General features: G+C 44.1%; 4 protein-coding genes across 4 annotated transcripts; 2 read left to right on the top strand and 2 right to left on the bottom strand.

The window, feature by feature from the left end:
• Window positions 1-3,734: 3,734 nt before the first annotated feature.
• On the bottom strand, window positions 3,735-5,850 carry K444DRAFT_668936 (uncharacterized protein). Its single transcript, XM_024887471.1, has 3 exons — window positions 5,221-5,850; window positions 4,907-5,173; window positions 3,735-4,855 (listed from the first exon to the last, which is right to left on the bottom strand). Exons 1-3 carry the CDS (start codon window positions 5,688-5,690, stop codon window positions 3,994-3,996), a joined length of 1,599 nt encoding a protein of 532 aa, XP_024727861.1. The 5' UTR covers window positions 5,691-5,850; the 3' UTR covers window positions 3,735-3,993.
• A 2,320-nt stretch (window positions 5,851-8,170) lies between these two features.
• K444DRAFT_543972 (uncharacterized protein) lies at window positions 8,171-11,673 on the bottom strand (the record flags this gene model as incomplete). The annotated part of the gene is made up of 10 exons (XM_024876011.1): window positions 8,171-8,285; window positions 8,399-8,951; window positions 9,002-9,477; window positions 9,528-9,791; window positions 9,853-9,961; window positions 10,006-10,553; window positions 10,646-11,024; window positions 11,082-11,274; window positions 11,333-11,356; window positions 11,416-11,673. 10 exons carry the CDS (start codon window positions 11,671-11,673, stop codon window positions 8,171-8,173), a joined length of 2,919 nt encoding a protein of 972 aa, XP_024727860.1.
• Window positions 11,674-12,346: 673 nt separating this feature from the next.
• K444DRAFT_706667 (uncharacterized protein) lies at window positions 12,347-15,355 on the top strand (the record flags this gene model as incomplete). Its single annotated transcript, XM_024888141.1, has 10 exons — window positions 12,347-12,885; window positions 12,935-13,045; window positions 13,097-13,299; window positions 13,347-13,377; window positions 13,449-13,645; window positions 13,692-14,179; window positions 14,237-14,580; window positions 14,635-14,820; window positions 14,872-15,022; window positions 15,115-15,355. Coding segments are annotated over 10 exons (2,424 nt in total), but the record flags the coding sequence as incomplete, so codon positions are not given.
• A 416-nt stretch (window positions 15,356-15,771) lies between these two features.
• K444DRAFT_706649 (uncharacterized protein) lies at window positions 15,772-16,609 on the top strand (the record flags this gene model as incomplete). Its single annotated transcript, XM_024888140.1, has 4 exons — window positions 15,772-15,929; window positions 15,966-16,216; window positions 16,365-16,454; window positions 16,502-16,609. Exons 1-4 carry the CDS (start codon window positions 15,863-15,865, stop codon window positions 16,607-16,609), a joined length of 516 nt encoding a protein of 171 aa, XP_024727858.1. The 5' UTR covers window positions 15,772-15,862.
• Window positions 16,610-18,178: the final 1,569 nt, after the last annotated feature.

Raw genomic sequence — 18,178 nt, 5'->3', positions numbered from 1 at the left:
AGATAGTAATTAAGTTACTAAAGGTATAAGGAGAAGATCTAGAAGAGAACCCTCTTGGAACGAATTAGTATTAAGGATTCCTAAACCGCTATCCCGATCTCAAATCTCGAATTATACTATTCCTTAATAAAGATCGAATTATTATAGAGAATCCAGAGCAAATTGCGAGATATTTTGAGCTCTTTTATATAAAGAAAGCATAATATAATATATATAATAATAATATTTATAATATAGACGAGAAAGGAATAATAATAGAGATACTAGCCAAAGTACGGGTTATTTGCTCTAGGAAGACTAAAGCTCCCAAGATTATATAATAAGGTAGTCGAGAATAGGTTTCGTTAATTAAGTATATATCTTTAGATAGATAAGTTCTTAGTCTATACGTTATTTTCAAAGCCAAGGTTCTCTTTAAGGATTGGATTAAGGCATTGCCTACCGGGTATATTTGTGCCTCTAAGAAGGGTTAGACAGATAATAAGCTTTATATCGAGTGGTTTAAAGAGATATTTAAACCAGAGATATTAAAATCAAAGAAGAGAGAGTATAGAATACTTCTTTTTAATGGCCATAGTTCTTATATAATACTAGAAGTAGTAAGGTTTTGCAAAGAGAAGAAGATAATTCTTCTTTGCCTTCTAGCCTATTTAACCTATATCCTTTAACTATATAATATAGGAGTCTTTGGGCCCCTAGTATACTTGTATTACATATATCTTACGGAAAAGACTTGTTAGGGTATAGGATATTTTATTAATAAGCTCAAATTTCTAGAGATATTATAATTAGTACGAGCAGATACCCTTAACTACTATAATATTACTTTCTCTTGGAGAAAGTATAGCCTTTTTCTATTCGATCCCGAAATTATTATTAGTATACTACCTATAGTGATTTTGCAAAGAGAAGAAAATATATAAAAGGCTCTTATATCCCCTTCTCCTCGTATTTCTTATCCTCTTGCTTTATCTAGTCGACTAACCATATCTGGTAATCCAGCTTCTTTAATTATTATAACTCTAGAGAATATTACTAATATTAAAGCTATTCTCAAAGTTAATAAAGAAATTAATAGCAAGCTTAATAGAGTCCTTGCCTATTAATTAATAATTCAAGTCTCCCAAATTAATATATAAAGGCATTTCCAAGATCTTTAGCTCGTAGTCCAAAAGCTTGCAAATTTAGCTACTACAGTAATTACTAAGACTACCCTCTCTTAAGTAGTTAATAAAGAGCTAATTAATATAGCTAATAAGTATAAGAACCGGAAAAAGGTATTAAAAAAGGATAAAGACAAGATTACAGATATAAGGGTAATAAATATCGAATTAATAGAAAAGGTACTTAAAGTAAAGGTAATTAAAAAGAAGGAGATAGAGGAGAAGCTTATAAAGAAGAAGAAACTAAAGGCTTTATATAAATTATAGAAGGCGCTTTATAACTATACCCTTAATGATTTTCGAAAATAGGGCCCTGATTTACTTTAAGAAGTTAATGATTTTAATACTCTTATAATTCGATTATTAAAGCTATTAAAGCTATTAAAAGCTTTAAGAATACCAAAAGCTAGTAAGACGAAAACTTCTCCTAAAAGCCCTCCGATTATATATACGCTTCCAGAAATCGATTTTCCCAATATCCCTTAATTACTAATAAAGCCTCGATTAACTATACTTCTCCCTTTTACCTAATTAACTATTCCCTTACTTTTAAAACAATGATTTCCCAAGAAAACTATAAGGCAGAGAATAAAGAAAATAAAGGAGCTAGTTAATAAGGTAATTGAGCCTCTAGAAATCGTTACTACTAGAGAAAGAAGAAGTAAAAGGAGGCTATTTTATAATGAGGTTCTTATAAAGGCTCTGGCTAATTAGAAAGAGGCATAAGGTTTACTATATAATAGCGAATTTAATTAATATTTGAGCTTTTATAATCGAAAAATCGAATAGTACCTAAATTATAATTGAATATTTAAGTGATATGAGTAATTCTTTATTCCAAGAATTAGGTATTTAAATTTAGGCTTATTACCTCACTAAATGCAAGTTACTAATTCTTACCCCAAAGAAAATTTAATAAGAAATATTATTATAATAATGCAAAAAACCTTCTAATATACTCTCTTATATTAAGCTATATATTACTAAAGAATTTAGAATATTATATAAGATATTTAATTAATTATATAGAAATTAGTAAGGAATAGAGATAGCGGGGTAAAAATTAGTACAAAAATGCCAAAAATGCCACTAAATTAATAATTTTAGTAATACCATATAATTTTAAAGTAATATATAGCCATTAGGGGATTGAGAATACTATAAAGTATTAGTATTTAATAGGAATTAAAATTTTATTAAGGCGTTAATTAAATATTAAGATTTTAATTTTTGGGCGGTTGAGTAGTTTGGGCGGTTGGCCAGTGAAACCTTCTAGGCTGTTGGTAACATGGCGTCGAAAATCTTATGGTGACTTTTATCTCGCCAATAGACAAGAAGACGTTTACCCCCAATAATGAACCAAGAGATAGAACTGGCATTCACTGTATACCTACTACGAAGGCGCGAGGCGTTGAAAACAGTCTAGCTGCTAGTAGCCGAGGTTCACCAAAATTGCTACGTTTGGAAAGTCATACCAAATCTCAACAGAACGCCCGAAACTCTTTAAAAGTCGATTAATAATAGAAGAGAAGCAGATCTAACTTTCGAAGTCGTTTTTTACGGTAGTTAAATATAGGGGGGTTGTGGGGGTTTCTGTGTTGCGAGGGTCAAAATTGCGCTCATCCCCGCTTAGGGTGTTGGACGAATTTTAATGCCGCTCGCCTTTGTACCATGACCGGGAAGAGTTTATGGGCACAGTCAGTAATTGATGACTTGCAATCCCTTTCTCTATTACTTGCACTTCAACCAACGTCTCTAATCCTTTATTTGGCTTAAAGAAAACAATCTTCGCACCGATTCGCGTCTTCAGAATCTTCAGAAATTGGAAAGTCTGCCCACCCATGCTTGTCAAGCTATATTGCTTTCTTTGAACTATAATTAAAACGTCCATGTGCTCGTTCATATTAAACAAGAAGCTACCCGTACTTATAAAACGTCAGGATCTTTTATAAAAAGATGCCAGAGACCGCAGAGTCTCGCATGTGATGCTTCGGCTTAGACTCCTAGTGCTCACTCCACTCCTCTGCCTGGTTTGGCCTTTTGATGGGTCAGCCAGGTTAAAACATGGGTTGACGGCTTTGCTATTGCCACTTTGGTGATGTGGTTTGTCTTAACAATTGTGTTCATTGTTACCGAGTGGCTTCGAGGACCCCGGGCGGTAAGGCCCTTGGGTCTGTTGAAACCTCGTGTGACATGGACTAGCGCCTGGATCGATCTATAGTAATAGCCTATTACAACACTTACCAGCAATGAATGCCCCCAATATTGGAACAGTAACCGCTCTTACTACGAGTGCATCTAAGCTCTGATATCTCTTCAGCCGTGCGGGTTTAGATATCGAAAGTAAAGCTATGTTCGCTTAGCTCCAGCTAGTTCAGCATTCACTACCGTATTAATTCTTGCGGTCCCTCTAAAGAAGATGCCTAATCCAGATTATGAGAAGACGGAGCATGGAGAGGTAACTTTCTCGACATAGAAATCACTACGACTAAGATTAAAGCAAGAATATCATGGGAAGACGGCAGCGGAAGGCGGAGCACTGGCTAGGACTTTTAGAAGAGGATTTGCAATGGGATATTCAAATGTTATATTTTGGCGATAGAATATAAAGACCGAATGCCGTTGTGCCTAATAGTCATACTTTCTGGTCATAGAAGTGTTGATGCGAACATTTCGAGTCCAATAAGAAGAAAATGTAAGTCGTGGATAACAATAACACCGCGGAACTTTCCTTCCAAGGAGAACTCCCACAACCTGGACGGGAACTCAGCCGCATCAAGAAATCCACTCATTCAAAAGAAATAAGAACGAAACAAACGAATGAACAAACCTAATCATCAACCAAAGAACGAGTCGTTCCTGACCCCCAGCTCGACGAAGCATCACTGTCGTCATCACTGTCAAAGTCACAGAGCTCATCCATCTCCTCCATATCGATCCCTCTCATGGCAGCACCACGCTCCTCCACAGGGATCCCATCATACAGCGTTGAGAAAGTAGCTAAGAAATCATTGATCACTTTCTCCGTTTCCTGCTGTGTGAGCTCGATATGGGCAGCTACTCTACGTTCAGACCTTCGTTTCTTCATGGCATCGACCTCATTTGTAAGATCATTGATTTCCCTCGGAGGTGGACCTCCCGGATGTTTTGGGGATGGCCTCGATTGTGGCGGGCCACGTGTAAGGTTGACGATGACAGGTGGTGGTGGAACTTGGACTTGGAGTTTGCCGCGCAGGATGACAATGTAGCCTTCGGTCTTCTTTTTCTCTCTGCCGAAACGTTTGGACTCCCACCATTTCCAGTTGACCAGGAACTCAGTGTTCCACTGTCGACGCGGGTAAGCGGGTCTCTGGTTCTTCTCGTTGACCAACGCGTAAATAGCAGTGCTGATTTTTGGCGAGACATTGACCATGTCGCTAAGAGTTGGTGGAACCGTATACTCGTCGTCCATTTCTCTCATGATGAAAGACTGGATTTCTGCCATTGAGGAGGGGATTCTGTCCACGCTGGCGACGACTTCTGTCTTGATGCGACCAAGGTTGACAATCCCTGGAATTCCGAAGAGGCGGAACCTGGTGTGGGCTCTCTCTTTTTCGTGGGTCTTGATACTGACTCGGTACATCTCGTACTCGCCGTCGTCTCTGGGTGGTGAAGCGAGGACGGGAGGTTTGGGTGGAGAAGGAATTTGAACCCTGTTGGTGTTAGTATTGAGAAATTTGGCTTAGTATTCTTTGAGTACTGACTCCTGTTTGATTGGAGAAATATCCTGGACTGGTGAGTTGAGAATGGTAGCGGATGAAGAGATTGATGCATCGTCGGGGGAGGACTCTTGAGCAACCGATTCGGCAGCCTTAACAAGCTGTGCCGAATTTGCTGGCTTCGTAAGATCAACAAGACTGAATGCAACAACAGAAGCAATTCCTTCTCCTCGAATTGCCCTAAGAAGCTTCCCTAACCCTTTCTTGAGCTGGCCAAGTTTGTTGTACTCCGAAAGTGTTAATGGCTCATGTCTGCACAGATTAGCTCCAGGTTTGTATGAGCCGAAATGGAGACATACTTCTGAGCACGGATCTGAAGCACAATGAGAGAGACAATGCACTGCAACATCAAAACACGTAACCACGATTCATTGAAGCATTCTTGGAATTCCTCCCACTTGTCTTTATCCACACCCAACGCGGATAGAAGCCGTTTCCATGGCTTCTGGGGCGATTGCCCCGTGCCTTTTGTGGCGTCGCCCTTTTCGAAGGACGATGCCTTCTCGACTGCGATAAGTACTGCCTGATACTGTTCCTTACATTTCATTGGAACGTGCTCAAAATTCTTCCTGAAGTTTTCCTTAAAGCAGGTCGCATTCTCGTTCACCTGTCTCCCGATCTCGGACAGGAGGGTGGCCGAAAGAGATATCTTGGACGCCAGCTCTCTGGACTTGGGGGTCGGGGTAAAGCTAGAGAGAACGGAAGCTGCTTTTAGGCCATACTCAGCAGCTTCCAACATGAACGCCCCTGGGAGATGTTTCGCGTCCATCTTGCTAAGACGTGGTAAGAAATGCGGGGTAAGTGGACGGGCAGACGTTCGCAATTTGATGAGATGTATTCTCGATTGGTACTCTGTATCTTAGAATCAAATACACGACGAAAGTCTCGTCAACTCATGAATTAAATCTCGGGAAGAAGTATAGTATGAGGAATCGGAGAGGCTGGCTGAAATGGGGACAAAAAGGGAGGGCCGACATAGAAGCTGCCCTCACTAGCTGCAGCACTATGGTCATCGAACGTGGAACGGAACAATAGGCTATGGCTGTGGTATGCAGGCACTTGACATATGATTGGACATTGTACTCGGTGAGGATTCATCTGTCCTGCAGAATTGGCTGGCAAAATAATCACGTGCAACGAGCGAACAAGTACAGGTGAAAGAGTTGAATAGGACAACGTGACGGAAGGAATAAATGTAAACCTTCACGATATACTACGTTATGGATTAAGTTTTGAAGAAAGTAAATAAGATTCGGCACGTGAAAAATGAAAGGGGCAAAAGGATCGGCCGGGAAAAGCGCCGACCCCGGTTAAGCGAGAATGCCCCCCTTTTTCTTCCCCCCCCGTCCTGCTCTCAATGACAGGATCTCTCAGGAAGGCAGCAGTCACGTAATACTAAATTTAGAATGCATGGGCCTTTCTACATAGTAATTTAATCAACCATCTGTCCACAAAACTCGGTGCAAACCACGAACCGCGGATCATCTTTCTCTCTCTTTCCAGAACTCTATTTTTGAACCTAAGAGGTTCATATTCCTCTCCAAACTACGTACCAGCACTCCGACTGCCTTCTAACCAGAGTGTCTTCGTCACGGCTTTTGAATCGGACCTTCCCCGCCGTCTCCGCAACCTTTCATCCGGGACGTGTCTCAGCCTCATTCTAGGTTTGCCCGTCAAGTGGCCTCGACTCGTTCTTTATCCAATTATCGTAATCACCCAGGTGCCATACTCAGAAGTCTTGATTCGAAGCGAATTGACACCGCGCTCTAGTTGGTGACCTCGCATTCTTTCACCTGTCAACACGCGACAGGGGCAGGACCCGGAGAGCCACGAGTGCCAGCTCCATGGAATGGGAATCTTCTGGGACTGCAAGGAAGGTTCCCCGGCACTACCTGCAGGTGCAAGAGGACATGGACATAAGTAGAGACCTCTCGTTGTTGAGTGCTGGGCAAGTTTGGACAAATCAGCGGTCGAACGGTTGATGCTCCGCAGCTGTTGCTTGACTCCCTTTGCCACGATTACTCACTGGCGAATGAGCATGAAGATGGAGACCGAAGTGCCCAGTGTTAGCACACGGGTGGCGTAATCTCTTTCGTGTGGCGTCGAAATGGGTGCTCCCATCGAGATCTTCATGCTAAATACGGGGTTGATCAGAGAGCGCATCTCATATTTAGACAAGGTTCTCAAGGTATGCTCATTTCTTTCGCACCAGCAAGGGCAATCCTGCATCACTCACGTGCCATGAATCAGCAATCTCGACATGTACCCAACGATTCCGTTGGAACTAAAGCACTCACTGTTCTCACACCGATATTCGCAATAGGCATCCTCTTCTACGCAGTGAGAATATATACCCGCGTCGTCCCCAAATACAAGCTCAATGTCGCCGACTGGGCATGTACCATTGCAACAGTTCGTATACCCCACCTGATGCCCTATCAACTTCATTATTCTGACATCAAAATCAGTTGGCAGGATCCGTCACCTACACCCGCTTCGCCGCAGCCGTAAGCTTCGGCTTTAGAAAGCACAGCATCTACGTCTCCCACCCATCCGTCCACAGAATCTTACAATGCCTCTTCGAATGATTCTGACCGGCCTCATGGCTTCCACCTTCTGCCGTGTCTCCGTCGCCTTCCTCCTCGACTTTGCCCCCTCAAGAACATGTAAAATCGTCCTCTGATTCTTGACCATCTTCCAAATAATAGCTCTCCTTACCACCGAGTTTATTGAATTATTTCAATGCAGACCTGTTAGAGCGTTTTGAGAAGTTGTGCCGGGTGAGAAGTGCAATACGCCGTGTGTGATGTGGACGCTAGTATATGGGTATGCTGGTTCGTCTCCCGTCTCTCTACTTGCTTGCATATATTGACGCAGGCTTTTGAAAAGGATCGGAATACTGGGTGATTTGAGGTTTGCAATTATGCCTATGTTCCTGATCTGGAGGCTGAGTAGATCAGTAATCGAACGGTGCCACCGTTCTTATCGAGTTACGTATAAGTAATATTATTAAAGTAAAGGTTATTATAGCTACGTGAGTCTTATTAAAGCGAGAGTCTTAGCTGATAAGTTTATCCCGAAATGCGAAGAGATTAATAAAGTAATCGTCTCCGTAAAAGTCTGAATAGTTTCCTGGGATACTAATAATGTCGCGATAGAATTTTTCTGAGACGCCAGGTTGAAGTTGGCTTATGTGATCCAGGGCCTTAGCGCAGAAAATTGATAATGGCACTCATGAGGCCCCTATGGTCATTCTGCTCCGATTGTGTTTCCGTCCAGGAAAGCAGACGCATCGAAGTTGAAGTTGTCTTCCGCCCCTTGGTGTAAGAAAGTGTCGAAATCGAAATCCATGAGTACATCCAGGCTACTTTCATTGGGAGCAAATTCCGTCTCATTCGAGAAACCGAACTGTGAAAGTTAGCACGATAACATGAGGTTGGATTGGTAAAACTCACAGGTTCGCCGCCCAAACCGAACCCACCAACCTGTAAGGAGTCTGGCTGCGAGACCACACCAATATTGGCAGCTAGACCAGTTGCCGGCGCTGATGGACGGGGCATTGCTCGTGTCTGAGGAAATTCTATGCCTTGCTGGATTATTTCAGTTGCACCTTGCGCTGGCCTTTCCACGGCGGGAGGGGGTGCAAGACTTTCCGCAAGGCTGGGGCCCTCCACAATAACTGGATGGTAATTCTCATTGTGCTTGTTTAGAAGGTTTCGAGAAACGAATCCCCTCGCGAAATGGACACATGAGGAATGTGCGCATCGAAAGTGTCGCTGATGTTGGGACTCATGCCTGGCTCGCTGCGAGGAAGATTCAAAGCCGTCGGAGCTGAAGACACAATGTAAAAATCGGCATACATAAGCCGAGGCTCCATATGTTTCTCGGAAAGATCGAAGGTCCTTCTCGTTGATCTCGGGATAGGTCACCTCAGCCATGCCATCTAATAAAAGCTCAGCCGCGTGTTGATAATAGTGACGGACGGCGCCGAAGTGTGTTGGATCCATATCACACGAGCCTGAAGAAATCACTAAGGTGTATTAGGACTCGGCAAGTAAATTTGACTAGATAGGTGCTTACTTTCGGCGGACTTATCAGAACCATTCTCTCGGGCCATCTTGGCTCGGAACACGAGGATATCCGAGACTAGTCTCTTGACACCCGGCATCTGATTCAATGGCTCGAGAGTAGGGTCTGTAGTCCCGTCCTTCCCCGCTGTGATATTAGATCCTGAAAGTAGTACTTGATTATCTTTGCTAAATCTCATCAAAAGGTGAAGTTGAGCTAGGAGTTCTGTGGAGAATTGTCGTTCTTTGTGCTGACTCAGAAATGAGCAATATGTCAGAAGATGCTTGTACCAGAACATATCGGCGTAAATTAGGAGGCCGTGAAAACCGCGAGCGATAATGGCTGCTCTTTGAGCTTCTGTTGAATGTGCTGGTAGTAATGAGACGCAGGAATTTAGAAATGTCACACAAGAGAAGGAAATATCCAAATGTGCATTCTCACGCCATATAAAGGGGCGCTCAGCTTGATAGTCTTCTTCAAGAATATACCTATGAAGGTCAATGATTTCTTGCCCCTTGTTACGAGGAGAAATGCTTACTCTTTTGCTGAAAAGTGTACAAAATCGACAGTGCCAGCAGGACCCTCTTCGATAAGAGGCCGGCAAAGATCCAGTATGTCTTTTCGAACTTTCGTCTTGGGTGTCAGGGTAGTATTTGAAGGGTCAAAGGCAATACCATCGAGGAGCTCGTAGCTCTTTAATATCCTATAGGAACAAGCCATCCACCCCAGAATTCTAAGTGCCATGTGTCTTGCATTCCACGGGATGTTAGGGTCCATGATCCTGTCGAGAATACGTCCGTACCTACAAGTCTTTTAATGACCCAGAACGACAAGACACGCAGAACTGCGGATGTATTTCTTACGCTGCTTTGAGACCCTTTGGTAGTCTCGAGGCCGTTTCCTCCAAAGCTGCATCGCTGTAACAATATTTGAGCTCGTCGACTACTAATCGAACCCACAAGAACATGCCTACTCTTTGATGAGCATTAACCCTTGCTATGGTGTTGAACACTGACCATTTGCTCTTTCCATCAATATCGATTCAATTCTGCCCAATAGATCTTGATCAGATGTGCAGAGTCTCGTTATCTTGTATTTCAAGAAAGACCGGATATCCCAGTCTACTTCCTGCCGGCCGTCCAGTGAGATTCGAGGCTGCTCAGAAAGCTTCTTGTAGATATGCACCTCTCTTCGACTTGAGTAGAGAACCTTACACGGTGTTACTAAACCTGCACAAAGAACCTCAAGTTCTTTTAAGATTGCTTTCTGATTTTCTTTTGAACATTCGTCGATCCCGTCAATAACGATTCTTGTGTAAGAGGTTATCTCGAGAAGCTGCGGAACAAGAATTCTGAGCTGAGCCATCCCACAACTTGCCCCGTTATAGACAAATTCGTTAGCGATAAGTGTGCAAATATCACGATGCTGTCTCAGAATTTGAACTACGATGGTTGTCAGGATCTGGTGACACACGTTGCCAGTGTCTTGACTATTGCAAAAGTAGTAGCAGACAGTTAGACCCGGTGTTTTCGTAAGCGTTTGAACAATGTATGAACACATGATACTCTTGCCTAGAATAGTAGTATTAGCACCAACATTGTTTTAGGATGCTATAGGAGTGTGCCTGATCCAGGCTTTCCCTCAAGCCAGAGGCACGGTCGTCGCGCATCATCCTTAATCCAACTCTTTAATTGCGGCTCGTTCGCGATCCACTCGCAGGTTTTATCATGCCGTCTGTTTGATGTTCTTTCGTACACGGCCTCCTGGATTTTATCATCCATAGAGAGCCACGCGTGACAGTGCTGTAACTGAGAGATTCTTGCGCTCTTTTCGTTTCCCTCTAGGATTTCTGATTCTCGTTCTTGCCTCTGTCGAATGTCATCTTGAATTCTGGTGCGGGACTCTTTCCCTTCTACGATGTCGAAAGAAGCAGCCTCGATGTCGACGAAATCTCTCTGTTTCTTCAACGACTTGATGATGTTGTCGAACCGACTTCCGAAGTCCTTCCAGAGGGAGAGAAAAATAATATGCCATGCTATAGTCGGTTCTTAGTAAGATTTAAACTGAAAATAGTGAAGACATAATTGAATACCTCTCCGTCGAAAGAATTTGTATGCGCGTTGATGAAAATCCAGGATTGTAGTATATACTGAAGCAAGGACGTGCTGAAATTCGAGATTATTGGCGAAAGTCTCCCTGTAACGGTCAAATCGTGGTAGAGCGTCGCCTATATCGGCATACGCTGCAAGAAGTGCTTCAAAGACATCCCGATAGTGACTTGCAATCTAGGAGGATGGATGAGCTGAGTCTGGTCTTAGAATCATAAGGAGCGGGGATGCGAACCTCAAGCATCAACTTGATCGGGGCCTAATAAGTTTCGTGAGATTATTTCGTCCTTTGCATGGAATGAGAAATTGAGTACGAACCCACACATATGGTAAGTAGGGGGTTCCGTTACATAACACCTCAATAATCTTGGTATACTTCTCGATTCCTCTCAACATAGGTTCGATGCGAGCCATATTCTGGGCTGATAGCCGCCTCCTCTGTCTGCTATCGATCTCGCGAACAGCCACCCATACATCTTTCAACTCGGTCGACGCAAACTTGTGGGCATCTTCCTCAGATATCGAGCGTTTGAGCTTCCCAAAGGCATCAGCGATCACATCTCGAGGGTTCGCCATATGCAGTCAGAAAGCAAAAGCAAAATAACAGATAATCAAGAACGTAAAAATAAAAAATGCGGACGAGAATAAGGAATTATTGCAGCGAGGCTATGGTATGGTGCTGACGCGATGGGCTTTCTGCAAGGCAGCCCATGGCTTGACTCGTTAGCACAGACGAGCACTGCACTGTACTAAGGAGCAGGCCTTTGGTTTTGATCATCAACACCACGGGGTCTCTCGACAGACACAAAAAATACTTCCCTTGGTACCGTTGGCCCTTGTATGTGCAGTAATGGGATGAGCTATCTGAAATGAATGTGCGGACTGACAACACCCGACCGGCCAAGCGTCCTCGGATCAACAACAATCATAACCCAACGGCACGACCAACGTCTCCTCGTGCACGGTCGTATCTATCCCTCGTGGGCTCCCACGCTTCCCTCCCCAAACCAGAAGGATTGAATGATGTTGGACCCAAGCCTGCTAATGGAACGGACCTCTTGGCCCACCCAACGAGTAGTGAACTTGGTGGCAATGGCAGACTACGCGAAGTTGAAAGGGAACCGCCAGAATGCTGCTATGGAATGGTTCGTATGGAAATAAATTGCCCTTCCAGCCATATCCATATCATACCTGATTGTTTGCGCAGTTGTGTGACATCTCCACGAACATTGGCTCCCAAGTTAGCCCGAATTCGAATAATATACCTGTCGACTTTCATAGCCCCGAATATCTTTCTTCGAAGCTCGACGGCGGTTTGGTTACCTTTCGTATCGCATGCCCCAAAGCGGCACGAATACTGTGCGAGCTGGAAAACGTGGTTGAATTCACGACGCAGCTGTACTGCCATTCAAAACTCGAAGTATCTCCGGATGGAGGTGTTCGTCAGAATGGTAGACGCCGCGGAAAGCCACTGCGGTCGTGGTTCCTGAACATAATCATTTTCGGCAGAGGCGGTCTTGAGGACAAGGTGGGAGGATACTTATCAAATAAAAAGATGTATCTTCAAGACCCACGGGGATGTGAGCGTTGCGTCCTATACCGGAACCCACATATCATCCAACCAGATTCAGGAGAGACGGTGATGACGAGTTCATTTGATTCGATACTTGGGAATTTACAAATCGAGCGAGTGGAGGCCGGACCTGATTTGCTTGCACATTTGATGGAGGGTGGTAGCCCGTTGCCAGAGACTCAAGCACCTGATATCGTGAAAACCGATTTATTTGGGTAGATCTCTCTCATAGGCAGGTGTACATGTAGCTGATATATAGTACAGGCATCAAAAGCAGGCGTTGACGTTTATGTTGCGTCGGGAGAAGGGCTGGGGGCTGGAAGACGGTGCTAGTGACATTTGGAGTCAACAAACAGATTCTTTGGGGCGGTTCAGGTAGTCGCCAAGTTTTCCCATCTAAGATCATTTAATAACACGAGGAGATAGTTACATCAATAACATCAGTGGATACAGCACAAACGAGGCTCCACCAGACTTTCGGGGTGGTCTGCTAGCGGATGACATGGGCTTAGGCAAGACCCTCAGCATGATATGTCTCATTGCAGCCAACCGGGCGAGCCTACCAGCTACCCTCAACTCTGTGACATCTGATTTTGTGAAGACTACTTTGCTCATTGTACCTCCGGCATGTACGTATGAAAATGGCGGCCACCGCTCTCTTAACTGACGGGAATAGTAATACAAGCCTGGGAAAAACAATTTTGTTTGTGAGTCTCCTACTGTTTTGCAGACGGTATTAACTCGTACTTGCTTGACCATGGTATTGAATCACTTCTAGGCACCTCCGACCTGGAAAGATAAAATGCCACGTTTATCATGGCCAAAATAGGAAGAATACGGAGTCGCTGGAGCAATACGATGTTGTTATTACAACATACCACACTGTCTCTGCCATTTGGAGAAAATTCGGCGACCAACCGAACAAAGAGAAGTCTATATTTTCGTTGATCTGGCATCGGGTGATTCTGGATGAAGGTGAAGCAGCTTCCCGGATCTGATCAAGCATTACTAACCTGCGCAGCTCATACAATCCAGAACCCACAAAGCCAACTCGCCCAAGCGTGTTGCACTCTCCGTTCAACGAGGCGATGGGCGATCACCGGAACCCCTATCCAAAACAAGCTCGCAGACTTCGCCAGCATTGTAAGATTCTTACAAGTTCACCCTTACTCCGACCCGAAAAGTTTCGAAGAAGAGATCTTCAGACCATGGCAGAATCGTCAAAGTCCCGATGCCCAGGGATTTCTGAGACTCAAAACGCTCGTTAGGGCTATTACTATCAGCCGTACCAAAGCCGTTGTCCAGCTTCCATCTCGAATTGACGAGATTCATCACCTCGACTTTTCCCCTGCTGAACGAGAAAAATATGATGCCGCAAAGACCCAATCAAGAGTGCTTCTTGAGGAAGCCATCTCTTCCGGAAACCAAGGTGGCAAAACTTTCAATGCACTCTGGCTGCTTAACATTCTCCGTTTAATTTGCAACCATGGTCTTCTGGCCCAGTCTTCTGTGGAAAGCAAGATTCCTCAAGCTCCGCGTTCGCTGGGAGGATGGTCTCCGGGAGAGGCATCTGACTCGTTTTATGGCAATATTCTGGGCCGTTCTGCCAATTGCTTGAACTGCGGTGCAAACTTGCTCGAGGATCTTCTCGAAGGCCCAGTGAAGGCTGATTTTGAGTTGCAGCGCCAAACACGACCTTGCGACCAAATGATATGCGAGAGATGCGTGTCTCAAATCGAAGACGACAGAGCAGGCCATCCACGTTGGGACGCGTCGGTCGAGAGCTGCGAAACCTCAACCCCTGCAACGCCGTCCGGGGACTGTGATCTGGCATTTACCATCAAAAATATGTCTACGAAGATCAATGCTCTTGTAGCGGATCTTTGTAAACACAACACAACAGAGAAAAGGTTAGTATCGACTTACATATTGCAGTACTCGAGGAAATGGCTAATTTTGGACAGTGTGGTGTTTTCATACTGGACGAATACGCTTAATCATGTCCAGCTGATGTTGAACGACAGGGGGATCCTGTTTTCAAGGATTGATGGGAAGACTTCTCTTCCTAAAAGAAATGAGGCTCTACGTGCATTTCAGAGTGGTGATTCCGTGCGTGTCATTCTTGTTTCCATCACTTGCGGAGGGGCTGGGTGAGTTGTTTTCCTGAAAAGCATTTGAGTCAATCACTGATTGAAGCTTAGTCTCGATCTGACAGCTGGTTCGCGGGTCTATCTCATCGAACCACACTGGAACCCTATGATTGAAGAGCAAGCTCTCTGTCGAGTACACCGAGTTGGCCAAACACGTGATATCACCACGATTCGATACTTGATGCGAGACTCATTCGAAGAGGTAAAACCTGACCAACTCGCCCCTGAAATACTCGTCCCCCAGCTACGTAACACCAGTTAGCTCTGAGCCTTTAAGGTACTGACTATATATAGCAAATTGTGGATATCCAAAAGCGGAAAAAGATGCTGGCACAAGTGACCTTCGCCGAAGGTCCTTTATCAGACGCTGCCATAAGTTTAGGGACATTGCAGGTATGCTTCAAACCTAATCGCCGTTCAAAGACAAGTCTAAAATTCCTCCAGTACTTGAAATCTGTCCTCGAATGAGGTGTCTGCCATCAAGTTTTGTTGCGGTCACAAGAGGGTGGTTGCGGAGGAAAGTGCAGCAGCCTATTAGATAGGGAAGTGCCGGCGTTGGGCCGTGAGCATCAGACCACTTTTGCTTGACCTTAAAGCGCGACATGCAACACAAAGACTTCAAGAATGCTCTTATCTATAAACAGACTGGCCAATTGCTGTTTCTGGATAGAGAAGTCTAAATTTTGACTGCGCTCAAAGTATGGTAAATGCTTCTCAAATCTGAAGTTCCAAAAGAAAGCTGTAATCCGCAGCTTGATTTGGGCATTCCAAATGAAGGCCTCCTAAGACATTTCCGATCGTTCGTTATATGTTATCATGTTCGGGTCGTCTGGGTAGTCAATAACTGGGTTCTTCTTGACAGGCATGGTAAGAGATTTGAAGAGGGACTAAATGCAATCAAAATGGCACTGAAATCAACAAAAGTCATTAATTGGTTGTGTTGCAATTAATCGGAAGTGATGATTTTTTGGTTGGGCGGGAAGTGGGTTTGGGCGGTTGGTGGGTGAACCCTTCTATATACGATGCCACCCGTTACAAACCAATGTTCAACCCGCGGCGCGAAGAGAACTGCTTTTCCGTCACGCCCGAACGAAAATACTACAAAGTCGGTTAGGCTTTGATCAAACGCAGCCTGCGACCAACAGAATGGCAAACCAACCCGTTCACAGGCACGTTAATTATACCTCGTTTCGGAAAACAAAGACTCTATAATGAGGCAGCGTCAATGGCGTTTATCGCTAGGCATATGAGTATTCCAATCCCTGAGCTATATTGTTGCTTCGAAGATGATGAAGCCGTCTATCTGGTTATAGAGTATATTGAGGGGGTAAGCATGAATGCGCTTGCAGAGGAGAAACAGAAGGTTATCCAAAAGGAACTAGAGGTTTATTTGGAGGTGTTGAAGAAGCTAAAGTCTAAGTTTTAGGGTGGGCCTTCGGGGATTATATATTGCCTGTGTTAATGACAAGCTCCCTTGGCTTTTATTAATATAACTAGGTCGTACCACCAATCGCATTATGGTCAAAAGTGGCCTTCTAGAGTAGAAGATAAAGCCTTTTGAGACTGAGGAGCTAGTATTTAATCATGACGACTTGCCGACGTATAACCTGGTCGTTGATCCCGTGATACTAAAGGTGAAGGCTATAATTGATTGGGAGTATGCTGGTTTCTATCAGCGCAGTTTGAAGGGAAGTTCTTCAAGAGGGTAAAAGCTTCGGTTCCGTTGCAAAGGGAGGAGAATGACGAGGATAGATTACTTGATATCATGATTGAGAATGGGCTGAGATGAGCTGAGATGAGATGAGAATAGAATCTAGCGGATAGGATCATAGAAATAGGACGCTTTGTCTCCAGTAACCAAACATAGAGCAAGTGTTGAAACATGGGCTATGAACAGAACAAGTCACTTCCTTTTCTTCCCGTTACACTATGCACCCACTTCCCCTTCCAACAGGAAAGAGAAAAACAGGAAAGAGAAAAACCCTTCAGCCTTAGAGAAGGAGTTCCTGGAGAAAAAGGGAAAAAGGGAAATAGAGAAAAAAAATAAAAAAACATACAACAGCAGGTATTCGCTGGTGGTCACCCACCCAACTACTAATCTGCCGATCTGAAGCTTGTGTATGGCAGAGCGGACGGGATGCCCAATGTTCTTCAGTCTATGGTCGTATGTACAATGCAAATGTTTAATTAGATACATATTACACGACTCTTAGTGCCTTTCCTCGTTGTCGCTTTCCAGCAACATGGGCCGCTCCAATCGCAGAGCCGAGAAGCTTTCTAGGCTAAAGGTTCTTTGGGCCCCACCCCACTACTTCGGAAGCAGTTCTGTGGCCTTGGATCTCGGTTAAAATTGGCGTCAAAATCTCTGGGGTTTGATATGCAACAGCGACTTCCTTGAAGGAACGAAAGGACCGAGGAACTTCTACAGAGGGAAAGTGATTTTCCTTGACACATTACCATCTGATGTGTCCCAACGGATATCAATGGCTGGGGATGGCAACAGGTTTTCTTCGTGCTGGTAAAATCTCCGTATCGAGTTGTGCCCCCATATCTATTGATGCTGATGTATACACCGCAGCTGAAGCTGGCGGTTGCTTCGAAATCTGACATGGCGTTGGTGAGATTATTGATGAGTCGCTCCCTGCCGATGCGGCGTGGGGACGGAAGACTGGACATCGCAGATCAAAGAACCCCTTGGGTTCCGATCGTTTGAAGGTGACGGTCGTATCCTTGCGTGTCTGCTGGCTTCGCGGCTGATCGGTGTACCAACCCCTAGAGAACGAAGGGATATCGAAGACTAATCGCGAACGTACTATTAGCAAACAGTGTATCAAAAAATAATCAAAGTCAAATTAATTATAATTAATTATGATTTGATTAGCTCCATTTTAACTTGATTTGATTTGGGAATATCCGTTCCGCTGCCGCCAGGAAGGGCTTTCGTAAGCAAATTTCCCCCTTGGTTAATCTGAAATAATTTGCCATGAAAAATAATAAAACTTAATTCCTTTCTAGGATATCTAATAGTTGGATTTAACGTCGCGACTATTACGGAGGTACAGCCCATCAGTATTCACATAGCAACCGAATCGACAGGGGTCTATGAAAATTTAAACCCTCATAACTCTTTCAAATCGTGACATAAAAGCGCCTAGTTAACTCGATTATTATCTCATATACGTATGCTATTATGCTATTATGCTATTTTATTTTTCTGTTTTTTATAGCATTTCGTAGTTGCGTTGTAAGGGTTTGAAGTTCAGACCCTTGCTAACACTATATGAATACTTATGGGTTGTACCTCCGTAATCCTATCGATTCTGGAAATCGATTCTAAGCGAGAGTCGCGAACCCCCCT

This window comes from Hyaloscypha bicolor, assembly GCF_002865645.1.
Source record: "Hyaloscypha bicolor E unplaced genomic scaffold K444scaffold_182, whole genome shotgun sequence".
Taxonomy (NCBI): Eukaryota; Fungi; Ascomycota; class Leotiomycetes; order Helotiales; family Hyaloscyphaceae; genus Hyaloscypha; species Hyaloscypha bicolor.
Note: the sequence above shows the minus strand (reverse complement) of the source record. Positions and strands in the feature narration are given on the sequence as shown.